The 23357-nt window shown below is 29.2% G+C and overlaps 1 protein-coding gene across 1 annotated transcript in view; it reads left to right on the forward strand.

Annotated features, from left to right (window-relative positions):
* The first annotated feature begins 1381 nt into the window (after window positions 1-1381).
* The window catches only part of LOC111629781 (alpha-1,3-mannosyl-glycoprotein 4-beta-N-acetylglucosaminyltransferase B-like), a 64921-nt gene continuing 42945 nt past the window's right edge, over window positions 1382-23357 (forward strand). Inside the window, exons 1-6 of the mRNA XM_023373694.1 lie at window positions 1382-1472; window positions 4473-4820; window positions 11298-11431; window positions 18002-18048; window positions 20373-20486; window positions 21287-21362. Of these exons, the coding sequence (XP_023229462.1) occupies window positions 1382-1472; window positions 4473-4820; window positions 11298-11431; window positions 18002-18048; window positions 20373-20486; window positions 21287-21362 (810 nt within the window). The remainder of the gene's footprint in view (window positions 1473-4472; window positions 4821-11297; window positions 11432-18001; window positions 18049-20372; window positions 20487-21286; window positions 21363-23357) is intronic.

Raw genomic sequence — 23357 nt, forward strand, 5'->3', positions numbered from 1 at the left:
ACTGTATTTATTTGTTTTTCTATTGTACTGTACATCTCTTTAGTTAGGATATTTGAGATATTGTGTTAGAAATTATGATACTGAAATATATTTAGTAAACTTGCATATTTTTATACTTAAACAGCTGGCTGTCATACATAAATGTCATAATACAACTGTATGATTACATGAAGAATTATTTGAAAAGTATGTTTATAACAAATCAAATAAAACATTAGATTTCTTAAATCATCATTTGAAAATAGAAATTTTTATAGAGAATGTACAGTTTTTAGTATGCATTAATTTTATTTTTCACAATACAGTATGAGGGTTTTTTTTGCTTGTTTTGACTTATCTTGAATATGATAAGCACAGTTATATCAAAAAACAAGCTAATCTGCAATTATCTAATGGCTCTATCCATCCAAAAAAAGCGTATTAAAGGATTTTAATATTGGCTATCTGTCATATTACAATGATGTATTAATCTCCCAATAATCTGGGTTGGATACTGAAATTTTTGAATCTGTCTCATTTTATGTTGACTAGGCTGACCACAAGTACCATTTTCACCAAGTCAGTCCTGTTTTTCTCCCACCTCTGTCCTTGCCAGCCTGTTATTTTAGTAAAAGTTTGTTTTCAAAAAATGGGACAAAAGTGAAAAAACTTAGGTATCTAGTTTGTATATTGTATTCTGAACTGGTGATTTGTTAGAAAATGCTGATAAGGGTCATAAATTTGATTGGACCCTACTGAGGAAGAAATAGCATGAAATAGAGCTTACAGAGTAGTATCATATGATATATCATATGAAGAGAAACATCATATGAAGAGAAACAGATTAAATTCAACAATTTGATCAATGGGCATTTTAAGGCAACAATAACCAAACACTTGGAGAAATAGAACAAAGAAAATTCAAAGATGGGTCAAAATATTTAATGAAATGCATAAAAAGGATCTTGAATTTTGAAAATTTAATAATTTGGTAAAGTTAGGCTTTTGTTTTTCAAAAACTTTAGCTTCTGTAGAAAAAATATTTTCACTCGTGAATTCCCTTTAGTTAAAAGAGAAGTCAAAATTAAATATTGAAGATGTGAAAGCACTACTAATTATAAAGCAAAACTGTGATTGGTTTCTTGGTGTTTTTGTGTTGTTTACTTTTAATATTAGAAAATTTATTTTTAATAAAAAAAAAATTTATGTTACTTCGATTACTTATGTTTAGTCCTCGTGACAAACATTGTATAATAAAATTGTCGCAACTATGAATACTGGTAATTTATTTTTTCTTTGTTTCTTCTCCACACAAAAAAATCACAGACTATTTTCATTTCCAGAGACAATTCTTGGCATTACCATGATTTCCAGGACTGTGTCTGGGCCAAATGAAACCAGGATGTATGGTAATCCTATTATATGTACAGTGAAACCTGCACTGAAGGGACCAGCTCAAAGTGGTCATCTTACACAGGTGGTCACATTAGCAGGTTTCACTGTAAATGTGTGTTAAGTTGTTAAGTCATGGTTTCAATAAAATATTGTTTAGTGGCATGGCATGACTTTCAAAGTTGCTGGTGCACTTTGTCTCAGTCCTTAGCAATATGAAGGAAGTCTTTATATTGAAGTTTTTGAAATGTTTTTTACTGGGAAAAAATTAAAATATTTGAAAATTAGTTTGAAGACAGTCTGTCCAAAACTGGGAACCACCATTTATTCACTTCAAGTGTTCCAGAATACAAAAATTTGATGACATGACCTTTCTTTTTAGGCTGCTTGGTTGTCAAATTTTAACGTATGTTTTTAAAATTTGACAACCAAGCAGCCTAAAAATAAAGGTCATGTCATCAAATGTTTGTATTCTGGAACACTAGAAGTGAATAAATGGTGGTTCCCAGTTTTGGACAGACTGTGTCTTCAAATTAATTTTCATAGAATTGCCATCTGACAAAATTCTACAATAAAAATATTGTTTGTTTCCACTTATAAATGTTTATGAAATAATGATTGTGATCATTTTTATATGTTGATATAGTTTAAATATTTTGATGAATGGCTGACGAACAGAGCTAAAATATCACTTTTTTTAAAAATTAAAAATGTATTAATGCAATGTTATAAAGATTTTTATCAGTGATAAGCAACCTTTTCTGGATCTGGGCTGCAATAGATTTTAAGCCTGCTGAGTACAAACATACATCATAACTGCCAATATACTAGGTATTAAAATAATATTGTATATGCTAATGACATAAAATTAGAATAAATTCTTTATTACTAGTTTGTACGTCATTAGTCAAATTTAGTTTGAATGTTCTTTGTCATAAATAAGAGTCCAATTAGAGTTGCACAATGGTAGAGAACAGGAAAGTAAAATTACATTGCCAAAACTCATGGGTTGCATATTAGGGTCTTGCAGGCTGCAGGTTACTCATGACTGATTTATATGAATTAAAGTTTATGTTTTGGATAAACAAAAAAAAGTTAAACATGTCTCTATATAAATAAAAATATCTGAAGAACATTAAAACTAAAAATCCATCGTTTTTTAAAAATCTTTTTAATCTCAAACTTGTAAGTAGAGATCAAATTTTATAGCCATGAAAAAGAAGCAGTAAAAATTTCAATAGCACATTCAAAAACAAATTGTTATTGTTAACATATTAGAAAGCACTGAATAATTAAGCCCAGTAAATAATCACTATCCAATCACTGACAGAAAGTCATGAAATATCATTTACTGGTACAAAATATCTAAAAATTACTTTTGTTCATTCTCTGGCATAATTTTAGTTGTGATTTGATGCATTAACTTAGAATTCCCATGAATGACCTATGATAGTCATTTATTGATAGTCCTCCCAAGCTCATTGTCATTTGTTTTTTCTAAGATGGATTACATAAAAAAAACAATCAAGATTTTTTTTCTTTCCATATCAAAATCTTATGAAAACATAATAAAAAATAAAGTACAGTAATAGCACATTTTATTGTGCCTNATTAATTATTTTAAATATACTTTTTTAAAATAAAATTTGTTAATAATTTAAAAATTTATTAAAAATAATCATCTAGTTAGAGTTGATATTTGAACTTATCAAAAAATTCGTTTCCTTTTTCTGCACAAACTATCATTTTGAAATTAATATCTCAAAATGATAATTTGTGTAAGCTGTTATAAGTATAATATTTCAGAAATTTTTTTTATTATGGTATAATTAATTTTGATTTAATTTATAACTATTATACATGATTGCTTCTTGTTCTTTCTACATTTATTGGGAGAAAAAGCACAAAATTGCTGTGCTGTTATCACACAGGAACACACATGATGAAGAGAATAGATTTTATTTTGTATCACCCATTATTTTTGTACAAAGGGGCAGATATGCATTTTGGGCTATTTGCCCCCTCAGTTCTTTTTGTACAGTTATAAATATTGCATAATAAATTACATTAAACGTAATGTATGTTTATATTACACATGTTATTTATATTATATTATACATATATATTATAACTATTATATTTGATTTTTATATATTAATATTACAGTATCAAACTTTTTATTATGTGAAAAATTAGTGCTTGAATAAGAAAATACGAGAAGTTACTTTATCATAATTTTGTTTTTGGAATTTTGATTTACATTTATAACTAAATTTTTATTATTAATGAAATCTGAATAATGATGCATTTATGAATTCATTTTATTGATATCACCCTACAAAATGTTAATATTAAGATGTGATAGATGATTAACATTTTAATATTTCAAATTATTTTTGTTTTAAAAATATTGTATAACTGCTACTATAATAAATCAAAAATCTTCTACTCTGAATACCGGTATTCTAATAAAATTGCACTTACTAAACCTTTATTATCCGGTACTTGTAAATTATTCATAAGAACAAACGTTTTCGGCCTCAGTCGAGGCCTGCTTCAGGTTAAAATACTTGGATTCCATTTTTTAGAATGAACGTTTAGTTTTCAAATATAATCGAATTCATGCGCGTACTTCTATAATAATAATCCTACAAAATCTATAAATTCTAATAATTTAGTTTTAAATCTTAATGTTTTTATTTATATTTTTAAAATTTATATAAGAAAAATATTAAAATATTAAATTTTAAAGTACTGTACATAATTTCTCTCTGAATTCAAGAAATTAAAATTTGAAAAAAATAAAAAATAAATATAATAAAATTATTTGCTATTAAAATTTAACAAGGAATTTAATAGAAATGTGTTATTAAACTAAAATTCTCTAAAATAAAATTTAAAATAATTGTTAAATGTTAAATAATTGTTAAATATTATCAAAGAAATATTTTAACTTTTATTTTGAAAATATAATTAATAAAACATTTAGTATAGATATAAATAAATTTCAACTGATTATCAAATTAAGTGTTTTTATCTAATTTCATAGACATTACTGAAAATATTCAAAAACTTTTTATAAAAGAATAATCTTACTTAAGCCTTTATTTTAATAGATCTATCTGAAGAACAAATTTTACAACAAAAGATAGCTGAATTACAAGAAAGATTGAGACATGCTGAAATGTTAAATATTGAAAGGAGAAGAGATATATTAGCACTTCGTGAAAATATTGGAATGCTAATACAGCTTGCAGATCAACCACATCGCAACAATACAAATTTTACTCATCATTTGGGTCGTGAAACATTATGGAGAGAGAATCTCCTAATGAACTCGAGATCATTAGATTTACAACTTCCATCCATTCATCATTTTTTGCCCCATTTATTAAGTAATCCTGATGGTTTACAACCTTCCTTCAAACTTTCAAGAGGTCGTACCGGAGGTATTTATTAAAATTTTATATTTTGTGTAGAATGTATTTTCAGAAATTCACTAACAATTTTTATAGTAAACAAAAGAAAATAAGGATTTTTTATATTATCATTACTTTTAACAGTTAAAATAAAATAATAAAATTTCAAGATTCATTTTATTGGTTTTACTTCAATATTGAAAATTTTCAGTAATTTTTCTACTAATTTGTTCTAATACAAAATTTTAGAATAAAATACAGTGGAACCTTGGTTAACGAACATCCTGGTTAACAACCAAATCGGTTAACGAACTTTTATTTTGCAAAAATTTTGTTTCGGATAACGAACGTAACAGCTTTTTGTGTCAAATTTGTAAGCTTGCCAACTTTTAGGGAAAATCAGTTAATCATGTATCAGTGATGTCTAGGGTCCATTCGTACATTGGTGGTGGCGGAGGAGACAAAGATGACAAGTATTTTACAGTGAAAATCGTTCATTAGAACGGGAAGATACTTACATATTTGAGGTAGTTGGAAATGGCTTATCTACAGTATTTTCTTTCGGCACTGAGGAGTGGCGTATCGCTGGTCCTACAATAGTGCAAACTGATCAGTCGTAGCCCCAGAGCAGACGAGATGGGTTCGCTTGGTCACAGAAGCGATGGTAGGTGACAGAGCTGCAACGACTTGGAGCGGTCCGCAAGACACAAGACAAATTTTAGCGGGCACAACTTCAGGCTTAATCCAGATGAAGACGACACAGATTAATCACCGTAGAATTTTTAGGTAAACTGCATTTTGACCTTGAGATTCAGGGGGATTTTATAGTATTTTTTCCTTGAATCTCACCTTACGATTAGTCCTGCGTCCCATTCCTTGCTTCCCGATTGTTTTCTTTTTTGTCTCCAGGTGAAAACCGAAACCAGATCAGGTCACGAGAAAGGTTTGTTCCAAGGCTTTTATTTGACATCTGTTCGTCAACTGTGATCAGAGATTGTTGATAAACCTATAAGCCTTTGCTCATAATTTAGCCTATTGTGTCTGCTATCTGTCATTTTAAAACGTTAACAATCGTATGTGATGTTTTTATACCCGTCAAATCTTTCCCCTTTTCCAAAAATTTACCTAGATCGACTGTTTATGAGCACGTTTTCCTATATTTTCATTTTAAAAAAAAACCCCATTTTACAAATAAAATTACAAAAATACTGACGGCTAGAACGGATTAATTGTATTTGCATTAATTTCTATGGGAAAAATTGCTTCGGTTAACGAATAGACTTGTGGAACAGATTACGTTCATTAACCGGGGTTCCACTGTATTTCATTGTACAGGGCAGTGGCATAGCGGTGGCCCAGAGTGTCAGCCACCTGGGGCGGAGGAAAATTTCGCTGCCCCTTTATTTAGATATCTCAATTTAAAAGACTAAAATTTAGTTTTGTCACAGAATAAGTAATGAAAAATTCCGTGCTCATTTTAATCAGTCCAAATTGTAGGTGCGACAAAAATATGAAATGAAATGGTTCAAATTTTTACAAGATATTATTATTATTATTTATTGTGAAATTTTGTCGCCCCCTAAAAGTGCTGCTTGGGGCGGGCCGCCCCACTACGCTATGCCACTGGTACAGGGTGTTCAGATTACCATACCATGTTTTTCTTGAAAATTGGAATAAGGTAGAAAATTTTTTTATAGCCAATGTCAATATGAAGAATAAATTGGTAACATTATCATCAGTTGGGATCCAGAAGAAATAGGACTAATTGTCTTAACTCTGAATTTGTATATTAGAAAAAGGGTTGAGTTGGATACTGTTGGTTAGAGTTTTTATTGTAAGAAGCAACATTTGTTAGAAAATTTTTTCATCATCTATCATTTACAAAATAAACTAAACTTTTATTTCACTGTATATTACTGTAAGTCATATTGCAGCCTCCAGTCTTTGTGTGTATTTGTTTTTGGTAATTTCTCAAATATTCATTTATACATGATAAGTCAAAAAGGTCTCCCTTATTTTAAAAATCATTACACATGTATTGCTGAAGATACCTTGATGAACATGAAACAGTATATGTAGAAACTGAAGGTTTTGGGTCCCTACAGATGCTCAGTATATGCACTATGGGTGACTTGGCACACATAGGTTGTAATCTAATTCCTACCATGTGAAGCTTGGATGGTCTCCACAGCATTGACAATGCATTTCTTCAGCTCTGTTATGTCAGAAGACAATGGGGTACACAGTGTCATGATGTTTTCTGCCAATATGGAGGCAGCAAAAACAAGTGTTTCACACAGAAAATCGTTTATTCTTGTCGAAAATGCTTACATATTTTTTTAGCAAAGGTCCTTAGATTCAGAACTTTAAGATGTCTTCAGATTTGATCTGGTCCTGCATTGTAGGCATTTTTGGTTTTCTGTGTCGTAGGGGCCCTGGACAGTGTTGAGTAAAAAGTTTGAAGACACAAAAGATGAAAGGAAGCACTACAGCTGGAGGCAAACAAACACAATAGGTAGTCTAGGTGGAAGCCTCTTTGGTCCTTGAAATCGGTGTTTTTATAAGTTTTTCGAGATCAACTTGTTGCTAATTGGACAAACTTTACCTCATCGCTTTCTAATTGGTTTTCCACCTGTCTCCAGTGTAAATGGAGCTTCAGATAGTTCACGGGAAAGGTCGGCTGGAGATGGTTTATCCAACACCATCTTTTAGATTCTGGTCACGTTTAATCGTTGACTATGACACCTATGCTCATTTTGATATTTTTTCTAGTTTTGTTTTCTTTCTAAACTGTGTCTTAACTTTAATATTTTAAATTTTCTTTTTCTATATCTAAAATTTGGTTTTTCTGTCTACTCTTGATGAGTGTTGACGTCAAAGTCTGGTGTCGCCAGTTCAACACTTATATTTCGAGATAAAAAAATTATATAACTTAACAAATTTTTACATATCTTTCTTTTTTTCGGGGGAGGGGGCTATTTCCAGGGCCTCACACATGCACAAATTGTCTGTCAGTGAGTGCTTCGTATATATGATGAGAAAACTATGCTGAATGGTGATAACAGACTTTCTAGCATGGAACTCTAATACACAAAACACTTTCTCTGCTGCAGTGGTTGCATTTTTACTGTATTCTACCTGACAGCAATTTAATGTAACTACATCTGGTGGGAAAGTTAATGTGCAGTGTTGGTCATATAAGTCCATTAACTATAGGGTACCGGTTTTTCAAAATTGGGAAGACCTTTTTGACTTACCCTGTACATTTTGAGCAATCAGAACTTATTTTTAAAAACATCCAGCAACGAGTTGCTTAACTTTCCCTGCAACATTTAAAACTGTGTTTGTTGTATTTTATTTTTAAAAATTGTCTATGTTTTTAATTATTATAAAATGGCAAAAAGCGTAATTTTGAAGATAGTGATGGTTTTATAAAAGACCAGCAGATGAGCCCGGCATTGTCCGGGCAAAAATAACAACAAAGGTTAAGATTATTAGATTATTTCATACTTCTAATTCCTCTATTATATTACACAAGTTCGGACATGTGCACTCTGTATCTTGCTGACCATGCGATTGCGCCACGCGGTTACCTATCTCATATACGTACGCGTCTTGCCCCTCGCCACCTGCTGACACCAAAAATATAATGCTTACCTAGATGATATCTTTTAATTTATATGAATGTTTAACAGAATAATATACAGCCTATGTCTATTCTAAATATTGGTGAAAGAATTTTTGAAATCGGGTGAATAGTTTCAGAGATTACCTCCTACATTCAAACTTATAAACTTTACCTCTTTATAATATTAGTATAGATTGTAAATGCTAATCACGAGTAAAATCATCATTAAGTCCAACTCTACTTGATATGACACAAGACCCTCCTTTATCTCCCCCCACCAAAATTTAATAGCATCAATCCCCCTAATACACAAACCTCCCTGCAAAATTTTAGAAATTTTCAACAAAAAGCACAGAAGTTATTAAGCTTCAAAGAGTGAACAAAATCATGCTTCCCCATACAAAGATCTATACATACAGAAAAACCCCAAATTTTTTGTTTTATCAACAGTTTTATTAAAAATTTATTGGAAAGTTAAATAGAACGATATAAATTACATTTATTGTATTTTTTTAAAAATTGATAATATCACTTATAACATTTTACACAGAAAAGTCATTTTTGTAAATATTTATTTTAAATAAATAATTAATGTTTTAAAATGCTTTTTTTAATAATTTCATATTTTTACATGTGTAATTTACACAAAGTGCAATATATATTATAGCATAATTAAGATTCTAATACAATTGAAATTATAACTTTTTTGTGTTTTTTAGTTCATTTGGAATTTGTTTATGTAAAATTATAACTATAGAAGGTAAGTTTTTTCTGAAATAATCTGAATGCAATCCATCAGATAATAATAAAATACTTGACATAAAATTTTAGCGTTAGGCTCAGTAGGAGTTTTTATGTCTTTCTGTATTTACTCTGTGGTCAAAATTAGTTGGTCTTATATATGCTGGGTCCCAACTGACAACAATGTTGCCAATTGATTTTTCATACAGATTTTGATTATAAAAAATTTTTTCACAACCTTCTACAATGAATGATTTTCAAGAAAAATGTATGTTGTAGATGGTCTGAAACACACTGTATAAAACCTTCAAAATTCCAATCAACACTCAAAATAACAAGAAATTATACTTTATTAAAGTAAACCTTGTAAACATTTGAAACGCATAAATACTTTCAAGCCTTTCTCACTCATTGTCATTGGTGTAAATGCTTTTAAAAGTAACACTAAATGCTGCATACTCTAAGATTTCAAATATAACAAAATCTGTTTAAAATGGGCATTTACAAAACAGAAACCTGTCTGAATGAAAAATAAATCTTGAAATGGAACTATTTGCTATAAATAAGCCAGAAACCTGGCTAACACAGAAATGAAGGATTTTTTGGGTACCAACTACATAAAATAACCTAAATAAAGCAGAATTTTTGGCATAATAGTACTAAAATTCTAAACCATGAACTGATTTTGCAAACTATAGCAAATTATTTAAATTGTATCGTTGTTCTACAGGAAATTATCCTTTTGTTGATATTATAATCACTTACTACCATTATCAAGAATATTTATACTAATAAGTTTTGTTTGGTTCTAGTGCCTCTTCCTTGTTACGTAACTTTTTTTGTCATTGGCTATATACACAATGACATATATCCAAATATTGGCACATCTCTATAATTATAACTATGTAATTACTATAATATAGTATTAGGATATTTAAATATTTTAAAATATAAATAAATATATATATATAATTGTTAAACTCTTGTTATAATTTATATATAGTAGTATATATAGTTATAATATAATATATATATGTTACTGTGAATGACCGATATCTGGTGAATGTCAACATTCTCCGGTGAATGTTAGCATTCACACAGTCATTTCATGTATGTACGAAATATTTGCTAAATATCATTATTTCTCACTTAAACCGGCAAATGTCAACATTCAGCATGCACTGATGGTGAATGTTGAATAAAAATATTTTTATTATGTTAAGACAAAAATGCAACATTTTAATATGTGAAAATAGGAGAAAGCTTAAGTAACAGCACATGTAAATAAACTGTTGAACCTAAAACGAACAGTACATTCTAAATCATTAAAGATAATAATACAATAATAAACTTACACATAAATTATGTGATTAACGTTATACAATCTTATTTATTGAACAACATAAACTGTTATGGCACTTTGAATTGCACAAGAGTCCCTTGCTTTTACAACTGCATTTATTCGTGGAACACTTTTTTTGCAATGACAGCATGTACAGCCTTGTCCTCCACTTTTCGAATTAGCTGCAGCTGCTTCTCTAGCAATATTTCTTGAGAAGAAATCTCATCTATGGAAAGTAACTTTTCTTTACAAATTACGAACTGATTACGTTATTACGTGATTACAAACTGATCTGTTAATAGTGTCTTTTATTCAGATATCACTGACACCTTACTGACAACCCCTCTCATCCTCCGCCACTCGACCTGACAAACCGATCCCTATCTCACAGGATCAAAAGAACAAAAACTCTATCCAGTGACAAAGTGGGCAGTTTCCACCAAACTGTTGCCAGAAAAAGAGGTACGACCGTGTTCTACCTCTGGCTATCCACAAAGTATTTGGCGACAGATTGTCGCCTCTCTGTCAACATCGGCTTTTCGGGTGTCGTTTTGACCTACACCAAAGTTTATCTGTGTTTGTCACATACACCGGCGATTGTTCGAATGCATAATAATATAACCAAATATTTGGATTTTCTCCGACTTATTTTGTATGTGTCAACATTCACCGAAGAATATCGACATTCTCTAATTTCGGTCTTTCACAGTAACATATATATATATAGTTATAGTTATAATTGTGAAATATTTGAAAGTAATTTTTTTAAACATTAAAATTTAAAAAATTTTTTTAGCTACTGTTGTTTTAGGTGTTCCTACTGTGAAGAGAGATGTACAAAGTTACTTGATATCAACACTTCAAAATTTAATTGATAATATGACTCCAGAAGAACAGGAAGAAACATTGATAATTGTATTTATTGCTGAGGTAGATAAATTCTTAGTATTTGAATACATTTAAATTCTTGATTTAAAAAAATATTTATTTTAAATGTTAATTAATTTTTAAATAGAATATTTTATAATTTATTATAAAGCAATTTACATATTTACCAGTAGTTTTTTTAACAGTCTAATAAGTGTAATAGTATTTTAATTATATTCTAAATATAAGTTGTTATACAGTAGATAGAATCAATCACTTTTTAAACCAGTACAATATTTTCATCTTCATGATGCTCACAACAAATTTTGAACAATCAAACAACATTTTATTTAAATACATAATGTTCTATAAAGTTTATAAATGTTTACAAATAAAAATAAGCTATTTTACATATACAGAACATTTTTAAGTATAAAAACCATAAGACTAATTGTATTTATGCACATATAAATAAAAATTTTCACTTTCCATTCCCATTTTTTTACATCCCTATATAGTTTTTTTCAGGCAGCAAGGAAAACTTCAACATCTCTTGCATTTATACATCTACCTTTGATAACTTGCTCCTGTTTTTCTATTTTTCAGTAATTTTTGTGAGAATTTGTACAGCTTATCAAATCAAAGTTAATCATTGTACTTCAGAATCTGTAATTGCTAATACAGTAGACCCTCCTATAACACAGTAGATAATTCCGTGTTGTACGAGTCACTTAGATTTTACAAATACATGTGCCGGGCTGTGAATGGTTCACGTATTTGTAAAATCTAAGTGACTCGTACAACATGGAATTCATATAACATGGAATTATCTACCGTGTTATAGGGGGAGGATCTACTATAAAAGTCTCCTTCAAGGTGAACCACTTAGCCCCATTCTTTTTAATCTATTTGTCAACAATCTTCCAGATTTCTTTCACAGTTATAACAGTATGGGTCTATCACTATTGATTGAATTGAATTCTCTTTTGTTTGCTGATATTGCAGTACTTTCTTATACTGCTATTGGTCTTTAGCAGAAACTTAATCTTTTACAGGATTATTGTTGGACTAATACATTACATATTAATAATGCTAAATCTAAGGTAATGATTTTTCAGAGAGGTGCTAAGTTGGGAAAGGCTGATAAATTCTGCAGTAGAGCATTGATTATCCAAATGCCGATCAACCTAAACGTCAGTTAACCAAAAGCGTTCCAGTCGGACTGTGTTGTGCTGAATCAAACGTTTTTGATACTAGATTAACTTCTAAAGTATAATTTTTTTTTGTTTTTATATTTTTCAATATATTTATTTTGCTTGTACAAAATAAAGAAATAATTTTTAACGATACAATAGCAACGATTATTTTTTTAAAAAATTTGTTAGGCTTAACATCGATGAAAATTCAACGTGAAGTATGTTAATAGCAATATACTAATATACTAATAATGTATTTTTTCATTCTTTTCGATTATCCAATTTTTTCAGTTATCCGACCAACCTGAGTCCCCAATTGAGTCGGATAATCGATGCTCTACTGTATTAGTACACACACACAGCCTATCAGATGTTATTTGCTGATATGACCTGTAAACATCATGTTTTCCTGAGACTGGAATATTTAGACGTTTGTTTAAGATATAGCTGTTCCAAAGTAGGGCTGCATTTTGCAGCATATAGCTGTTGATTCTATACAGCTTTTAATTCTTCAAATGATTATCTAGGTTCCTTAGAATGACTCCTAGTGTTCCTACTACAGTTTGATCTATAACTATCTTTCTTTTTCCAGTCATTCAAATTTGATTTGCAGATGCTTATACTTAATGACTTACTAATTGTTTTCCTTTGACCCTGCTGTCACTCAAGACTACCACTCTATAATCCTTATCTTTATTTTCTGTTAATGTAATGTCTGGGATCTATGAGCCAGATGTTTATCTGCCTGGATTTGAAAATTGCAGTAATTTTTTCCATTTCTGTGATCATATCAAGTTAAGCTATATGTATTTTTGCAAAGATTTCAGTGAATCATTGCTGTGTTTGTTGTTTGAGATATTTTTAAGTTGTGTATAATATAGCATTAATATTTTGGTTAGTATGTTTGATTGAGCTGAAATTTGAATAAATTGTAAATATATAAATTCCCACTGTTATCTGTCTGTCCTTTCTTAATCTTGAGAACAGTGTTAGATAATGAAATTTAAGACCAGATATGGAAAGCTTAGGGGAAGGAGGTCTCAATTAACTATATGCGAACTTCTGATGCAAACTGGAAATCACGTTATTTCAATTAAAAAATTTTCCTCTGAAAGGAGTTAGTACTGTAGTGTCTTGCTCCTGTACATCACACCTCAAATTAGTTAGATAAACAGCTTGATTCCAGTCAAGCTGTTTATCTAATTAATTTGAGGTGGAGAGTATATATTTTAAATGAAATAAATTAAAATATAATTAAAAATTGCAGCCTGGCATTGTGACAATGCCAAATAAATAATTGCTTATTTAAACTGTAGAAATTAAAAAATGTGTGTTAAAACTTTCATAAAATCATGATTTTTAAAAAATAGTTTATTTCTAAGCAGGATAATAATTTGCTTAGAAAACTTGAAATTCTCAATTTTGTTATGAAAAATTACAAAATTTTAAACTTTTACAGGTTGAATGCAATAAGAATGATGGCTGTAGACTAATCATTGATATAAAAATTACCAAACCATGCTGATTGATATTCAGGAGTGCCTCATACTTTGAATTTAATTCATTCCAGGAGGTTGTTCAAAGTCCGATGCAATTTTTCCTGTTAAAAATANACAAACAACAATAAATTTAATAAAACCAAAGAAAATAAAAACTAATACAAAATACTAATGAACGAGAGATATAACTACTACAAATAAGATACAAATTGAGAGATATATGGACTCATATTATACCCGATGCGCGATCGAGAGAGAGAGCTCACAAAATCGTTAGAAACATACAACCTGTTCTAGTTGTTGTTCGTCTTCTTCTCTGTATGTAAGGGACACTTCGAAGATAAAGTTCATTTACTTCTTTCCATGGGAGATCAATATGTGCACAGAGTCAAAGTATAACTTCTAAGTGTTGACTCGGGAATTCTTCTATGTGACTCGTCGAAGGGCGTTGGTCATCAGGAGGGAAATGTGTGGAGTTTGGACACTTCCAGCACTGTCACTGAACTCCCCGAATTCTGACAAATTTCCTCTATATGTCACGATCGCCGATCAATCATCATGCAAAGATTCCTCCGTGAGAACAAATGGAAAGGGGGATATGTGAGGGGTAAACATTTCCCATCAAAGCGAGAGTTTTCGCAGATAAGGGAAAAACAGAGGATGTTCTAACTTCTGTGAAAGGAAGTAACATCTGTTATCTATTTTTCCCACTCTAAAACGTCATTTTTCTCACTCAAACGAAGTAATATTTTATAACAAAATATTAACATTATTAATAAAATTACTGTTTTAGCCCAGGGGCCTTTCGGGTCTCACATATATTAATAATGTATTTTTTTTGTACATAATCTGTTATCCGAAAAATCGATTTTTCGAACAACCATAGTCCCCAATTGATTCGGATAATCGACGCTCTACTGTATTTATTTAATTCTAAATTGGAAGTGATGTCCTCCTATAAATATTTGGGTATTTATTTTTCTCCACAGAGCTTGTTTTCTTTACATTTAAACAAAATAATTACGAAATTTAAACTTAAACTTGCTAATTAATAAAGCTAATGATTAAAATGAAACAATTTTCTGTTAAGTCATATTATTGATTGTTTGATTCCTTGATCATATCAAGTTTGGGTTTTATGTTTCCTGTTCTATGTCTTATTGATGAACTGGAGAAGACACAATTGAGATTCATTAGATTGATTTTTCATCTTAATTGTTTGGTACCTGGACCTGTTTTGAGATTTGAATTGGGTAGACTGCAGTTAGCTATAAGTTAAATCAATAATGAAAAATAGCCATAGTTAAAGATTCTAGAACTGCCAGTCTCAGAAGATTGGTTTATAATAAATTAAAATTAGTAAGTATTAATTCTTCAGTTACAATGTTGTTTTCTTTGGTGAAGTGTTTATTGTCTAATTTGGGGTTTTCCATTATTTATTCTACTCATTTTCTGATAATAGGATTTTGTTGGTCAAACTTCAACAGTCTTTGAGAGAGAAATATTGAGCTCAAGATAGTCTTTATATAGAGCAGAAGTATAGTTTGTTGAAAAATTATTTATCCTTTCCATGAACACCTGAAAGATATTTGTTGTTAAATTTAAATTATAAGATTATATCTTTGATGATACAACTACAGCTTAACAAATATACTGTTTTTTAAATGGTTGTAGAATTAATGTAACACCTTGTTCTAATTGTTTCTTTTGTAATCTTTATTTTTAAAATGTTAAAAATCATTTGTTTGTTTCTTGTGAATGTACTGAACATTTAATATTAAAATCAGTTAGCACAAAATTATTTTTTAATTCTTTACATAATCCTAATTTAAGTTCTGTAACATTATTTAAACTGTATAAATATGTTACAATAGTTTCTAAATTTCAACTCATATATAATTGTACCTGAATAATAATAATCATTATAGTATATATAATTATGTTGTTTTTAAAGTTTTTTGTACTCCTTCTTTGTAAAAGCGAAAAGCCATATCAAATAAATGATTGATTGATTACCTATATATAATATACAAAGCTAAACCACCTATTTTTTATTTTTAGTCAATCTTGGGTTTCCCCCAAAAGTAAAAGAGGTCGCATATGGGAGGTGGGCACAAAACTGAGTCATTTATAATTTTTATTTCATCATACACTATTACAAGATTTTCAACAATTTACAAAGACAAGAAGGATGTTTATTCAAAATTTAAGCAAGTAAACTAAAGACTAAGTTTCAAAAATAGTGTTTTAATGATAAAATTAATAGTTTATCAAAAAAAATTTTTTTGGAATTAATAATTTGATTTAGCAAATCAAATTGATCAATTTGAATATCAAAGATACTCACAGAATGTCTTTAACATTTGAAGTAATTTAGCCTGATGAAGTCTTTTAAATAAGATCACATTTTAGTTATTAAAATTTTGTTCTGGATTTTATGGTTGTTTACAATTTCGTTAATGAATGCAAGTTTTTGAAAAAGTTGCCAGCATCCTAATGCTCTTTTTACTGTAAAGAAATTATATTTCATTGGTTAGTAGCAATCATAATAGCATTCCTGGAAACAGAACAAAGAAAGCAGCTCCATGTGGCAAATAAATTGCATTTGAACTAACTATTGCATGACTATGCTTGTGGAAATGGCCACATATCAGATGCTGATTTGTATGAAGGGATCAAAATAATATGGCCACTAATTGGAGGTGTTCACAAAATAGAGGTCTATGTCCCATCTAAATCAATGGAAATATTTTAGGAATTTTTTTTTAATGATCACAAAGGGATGGTGGTAAATATATAGCTTTTTTCTTCCTGTCATCTTGGTTTTGGTTATGCAGAATTATTTGTTTTAATGTTTAACATATTCTGATTGTTACCTTACTTTCAGAACATGACTATAGTATGTATGATTTAATGATTATCAAAAATTACCTTTTGATGTTTTTGTCAAGAGTTTTAAGCTAGTTTTGCTGTGATTTTGCTGGATATAACTTCAAATTTATATTATTCTATTATTAAATGTGACTTAGTTTGTTGTATAGCTGGAAAACATTGATTTGATAATCTTAAATTGAAAAATATCAATAAGTGAATTATCTGAATGCTTATGTACTGTAATTTAGTACTTGTTCAGGAAAAATAAGAATAAAAATTTACTTATAATAACAATTGTGTGTGTTTGTTATTTTTATTTTTGTAATGTTGAATCTATTCCATTAATTCTATATTGCATTCAAATGATTTTAGTGAAATTTCTATTTAACATTTTTTGCAGATCTAATTACAGATATAACAATATTGGATAATAGTGAATAGAAGTTTTTAAATAATACTATATTGTAGTCTTTTAATGTAGCTTTTATAATATTAGATCTATTCAAAATTATGCAAAAATGAATGTTCTTTTAAATGAGACTATTCAGAAGAGAGATACATCTCTTCTGAATAGCCTGGAACTGTTTAAAAAGTAGCATTTAATGTTTTTATATATTATAGTAGTGATTATTACTGAAAGAAACTCTGAATTACTGGAACCTTAATATTATATTGCAGTGACAAATATAAACTCAACTCATAAAATAATTAGCTTGTTAAATATCTGATTGATAGAAATAAAATTTGTTATACAGATTTGTTATACAATAATTTTTATTTAGTAATATTAGCAAAATTAATTGGAAAAATGTATGATTTCCCTTGTATCTTCTACATCATTAAGATATTATTACTTAAGGATAGATTAATATTTTGCTACATAGTTTAATTGAATCTTTATTATATTTAATTATTTTCCGCATATCAGTATCAAATATACAAATGTGTGTAAAAATGTATGTAAAAACATATTACACTCAAAAATATTTTATCAAATTTGAAATTAATGATGATTAGACTATATGTATTAGTTTTTAACATATTTTTATATTTAATTTTTGCAGACAGACTATGATTATGTTCAAAAACAGGCAACAGAAATTGAAGAAGAGTAAGTCTAAATTAATATATTTAAGTCAAAGTTTAAACTGTAGTCATGATCATATTTATTTTATTATTACAACAACAAAAAAGTGATTAAAGATTTTTCATTTAATGCACTATACAGGGTGCATAGGAAAGTCCCTTTAACTGGAAAATTCTTGCGAATGGAGAGAGCTACAGCTATACAAGTGAGGTAATGATATAGTAAAGCGACTATGCCCGACCTAATGCAAACGACAGCAGCGTCCATAGTGGCAAAATTTGGAAGATAGGCAGTCAAATCGAAAACGAAAACAGATAGAGCAAACTTTCCAATTATAAAGTTTTAGAGCATCAATTAATTAGTACGAAGCGATATGTGGTTCACACGGATAAGATAAATTGTCGCCTGTACACCCAAAAATATCCGAAAGCAATGCACGCCATTTTGTGTAAACGTTTGAAAAGAATAGCCATAGGTATGAAGAAATACGCACAATTTATTGCATAAAATTATGTACTTACGTCAATACAGTTTGATAACATCGCACAAAAAACAACGGAAAGGCAAACTGTCACACAGTGATAACAAGTTAATGTCGAGTATGTTCAAAAAGTTTGCCATTGCTCACGATACACACCATTGTTATCAAACTGTATTGACGTAAGTACGTATTTTATGCAATAAATTGTGCGTATTTCTTCATACCTATGGCTATTCCTTTCAAATGTTTACACAAAATGGCGTGCATCACTTTCAGACATTTTTGGGTGTACAGGCGACAATTTATCTTATCTGTGTGAACCACGTGTCGTTTCGTACTAATTAATTGATGCTCTAAAACTTTCTAATTGGAAAGTTTGCTCTATCTGTTTTCGTTTTCAATTTGCACTGCCTATCTTCCAAATTTTGCCACTATGGACGCTGCTGTCGTTTGCATTAGGTCGGGCATAATCACTTTACTATATCATTACCTCACTTTCATAGCTGTAGCTCTCTCCGTTCGCAAGAACTTTCTGGTTAAAGGGACTTTTCTATGCACCCTATATATATATATATCAAGGCTATGAGTTAGAGTTGATGTCTTGTCTCTGATTCTGATCTTAATACAAAAAAAATCTTATGAAGATTACAGTTACTGTTTTAACATTTTTGCACTGTGTGATATTTTTTCCTTAATATTACTGTTATAACCAATTTGGCCCTATATGTAGGCATTATGTGCCATCTCTTATTAAATTTAATGAGAGATGGCAGCTTTATTGTAAATAAGAATTTTCTAAATTAGTCTGAAAATTTATTAAATAAACTAAAAACAACTAATAAGAATGATTGAACTAATGAGTTTGGTCTAAAAGTAAGCTATGAGATAGGAATAAATGTATATACCATACAAATATAACACATACCAAACTGGAACAAAATTACAGCCTGCTGAATGCTATAGATGGACTATACAGTGGATTTCACTCACTGTGCAATAGTTACATCTATCAATTAGTTTGATATTAATTCCAGACATAAAGATAATTATATCTGAAAGAGGAGATTTAATGGATGTTGAATAGTGTAATTGGTATATATCTGCATAGTAAGCAGAAGTTAAATTTGAATCCTACTCTGAACATATCTTCTCAGAATTTCCTAAAATTTATTTAATTTTCTAATTATTAAAGTTGTAATATTAATACCAGATAGATAATTAGGCCACTATCTGTATATCAAATTTGTTAATTATTCTTATTAAAGTTTAAAAATAAACTGATTGATTAAGCTTAAATATTTTTAAATGAAATAAAATAAATTTTGAATTAGAATTAGTGGAAATGATAGGTATCAATATGTTTGTTCATCTTTGATATACTATGATATATTTAAAAAATATACTATATTTAGTTGAAATAATAATAAGAAACTTCAATATGTTAATTTATTGTCAGTATAGCATAGAATGATGTGTCATTAGGAATTAAGTATCAAATTTTTAAATTAAATTTTATATCTAAAAAAATTTATGGTGTAGTTTACAAGTCCACAGAATTTAGCATTATATAATTACACTATTATTACACACTAAACAACTTATCGTTTGCTTTTGCTCCTTAATTAACATGATTTGAACTTTGAAAAACAATATCAAAATAACTTTAACATTACAGTTGAGGATAACTATATTTTGTCACTTGCCATGACAGAGAGAAACAGATAAAGAAACTTTGCATTACTAACATTTAGATGATGTTTTAATTCATTACTTACAAAATATAATAGTTACTGTAGTTAGATATATTAAATACTATATTTTTAATTAAATTAAAAATAATTACTAATGATTATATTTGTTGTTTCAGATTTCATTTATATACATCATCTGGTTTATTAGAAATAATATCACCACCTTCTAATTATTATCCTGATTTTAATAAGTTACGTCAAACTTTAGGTGATGATATGGCAAGAGTAAAGTAAGTAAACTAAATCATGTGTATATATATTTTTTATGTGATTATTATAAATTTGTCAAAAAATATTGGTATATGTTAAAACAGACTATTTCAATAAAGTTATATTTCACTTTGATTGTCTGTAATAAAAAATAACTATTAAAATTTTTTATGATGCCACCTAATAATTAAAGAAAGGAGAATAACAAATAAAAACATACTTGAGTTTGAAAATACAATCATACATCATTACTAATTCTGATGTTTCTGAGAATGATTTGGACATCAGGAAGAGTTTTTCATAATTTCTTATTGGAAAAATGCTAACTAATTCTCATTTCATCCAAATAACCTCAGCCAATTTTCCTAAATGACATTAAAATACTGCCAAACTATATTCATAAATTGTTGATTTTAGCACGATGTTAAACTTATGAGGTTTCCCTCCTTTTATTATGGAGCATGAGTAGTTGCCTATGCAAACCTCACTTAACTTTTGATGTCCCTTTGTGAAAGATGAATGTTACCTGAGTCCTGACAGTGGGTGGCTATGCACACACTTCAGTTAATAATCTATTTATTTTCTCTAATCAAATGGAAGATTATTCTTTTAAAGATTTTTTGGCTGTAAATATTTTGGTAATCTTTAACAGCTATTTTCTTGCTATTAGAATGTTTTTACTATAGAATTATGCAATGTAAACTAGAGAACAAAATGTTTACACATTTTGAACATTAATGTTATCTGAATTAATTAGTCTATATTGCAATATATTATCATTAATTAATATGAAGAATAATTTTTAAAAATTAAATTGTAGATGGAGAACTAAACAGAATTTAGATTTTGCATATTTGATGATGTATGCTCAACCAAGAGGAACTTTTTATGTTCAGGTTAGTATAAAAATTTAATTTTCATAATTTTTTCTTAACATTTACACATGTATGTATTTAAGTTATAGAAATCTTCATTTTTTACATAGATTTTTTAATGTAGTCTTTATAATTCAATTTTTGTATTTATACTTTATGTAAACTTATGTAAAAAATGAAAATTTCTATAATTAGTATAACAACACATCATGAAAAGTTAATTTTAAAATGGAAAAATAAATTATTATTATTAAAATGTGAGAACCGAAGGGGTTAGTTGTCCCCGCTTACAGGCGGCTCTGTCAGAGGATGGCTTTATAGGAGGTCAATGAGTAAGTCGACAGGTTTCCAAATAAATACACAGGTTGAACAAGAATAACACATTTAATAAACAACTATAAAATTGTACATATCAAAGGCGAAGGTGAATAGCAACAAAAATTCTGTTCTATGTCGCGACAATGTTTCATCTTTCTTATGGAACATCTAAGTTCTATTCTCTAAGTTAAATTAAGAGACAAGAGAGAGAGACCTCTCAGAGAGAGAGTATACAATTAGATTTCTTAAAAATACCTCTAAGTTCCCGATCTATAATATGGGTCATTGGTAAAAATGTTCCTGGATCAGCACAGCAGTTATGGCGAAGTGCCGACGGATAGGGTGGCAGTATGGGTCAGTTGATGTCCCCTGCTGATGTCCGCACGGTGGACTGAGTCCAAGCCCTCTTTATACTATTTTTGAGGGGTGAGAACTGTCAAATAGTTGATGATTTATAAGAACACCTGTCAGCTGTGTCCGATCTAGATCCAGCTGGTATGGAACATCGCCAATGTATTCTTTGGTCAGATCGTAGACATTGGTCTACTAAAGGTGAAATTTTATGATATAAATTCCTACGAATTTGACAGTTCTCTCCCATTAATTATTATATATTTTGACAATATCTTCTCAGATTTGACAATAATCTCTAGATTGTTTATATTAAATATCGCGTTAGTTGATGAGAGAGGCAATTATTATCATGTTGTTTTGGTTATCGTGCAGGTGTCTGCAGATCCGCAGACATGTGCCATGTGCAGCTAAAGGAGGGGTGAGAAACGCCGCTTATTAGTTTCTTTTAAACGTCTGTTCTTGCCTTGTTGATTTTATCATCAATCTAATTTATCAGTATAGACTGTGACATTTAACCTGAGGAAAGAGTTTTGATCATTGATTGTAGACTATCCCTTTTTTTCTGTAGAATTATTAGGATTAGGAGGAGAACGATACTGATTTAAACAGTATCGGGAGGATAAAAAAAATGGGGGGAGAGCAGAATATCACAAAAATTATATAATTTTAAAATTCTAAAATTAATTTATATATAATGTAGAAAAGGATTGTTATATAAATTTAGATTATATTATCAGTTTTCAGTTTCCTTGTATATTATGTATTAGATTTCTGTAGTTAGCTTTTTAATGAATTCAGTGTATATTTTAATAGTGTGACAACTGAATCAGACTATTTTCTCACAATTGTCTGAGTGTCATTAAATATAAAAGGATTTCTATATGATAGTTATTATTACAGTAGAGCATCGATTATCCGACACATCGGTTAACCGACTGTTCTAGTTGGCAAATTTCAAGTGTCCGTTAGTGATGTGGCACTACAATATTTGGCTATGTCTTGGCTACTTTAATATTGTTTTTGTTAAATTTTTGCATGTTTTAGCTGACAACACTGGCTCGACCATGAAAGGGAGGCCAGTATTTAAATAAGATTTAATTTTCTATTTATGAGTGGCTGTTTGTTTTGTGAGCAATAAAATAATTTTAAAATATTTTTTAACAATACAATAGCAACGATTATTATTTTAAAAAAAATTTTGTTAGGCTTAACATTGATGAAAATTCAATGTGAAGTATGTTAATAGCGATATACTAATATACTATACTAATAATGTATTTTTTCATTCTTTTCGATTATCCAATTTTTTCAGTTATCCGACCAACCCGAGTCCCCAATTGAGTC

Source organism: Centruroides sculpturatus, unplaced genomic scaffold, assembly GCF_000671375.1.
Source record: "Centruroides sculpturatus isolate CEXI.00-Female unplaced genomic scaffold, Cexi_2.0 scaffold68, whole genome shotgun sequence".
NCBI classification, from domain to species: domain Eukaryota; kingdom Metazoa; phylum Arthropoda; class Arachnida; order Scorpiones; family Buthidae; genus Centruroides; species Centruroides sculpturatus.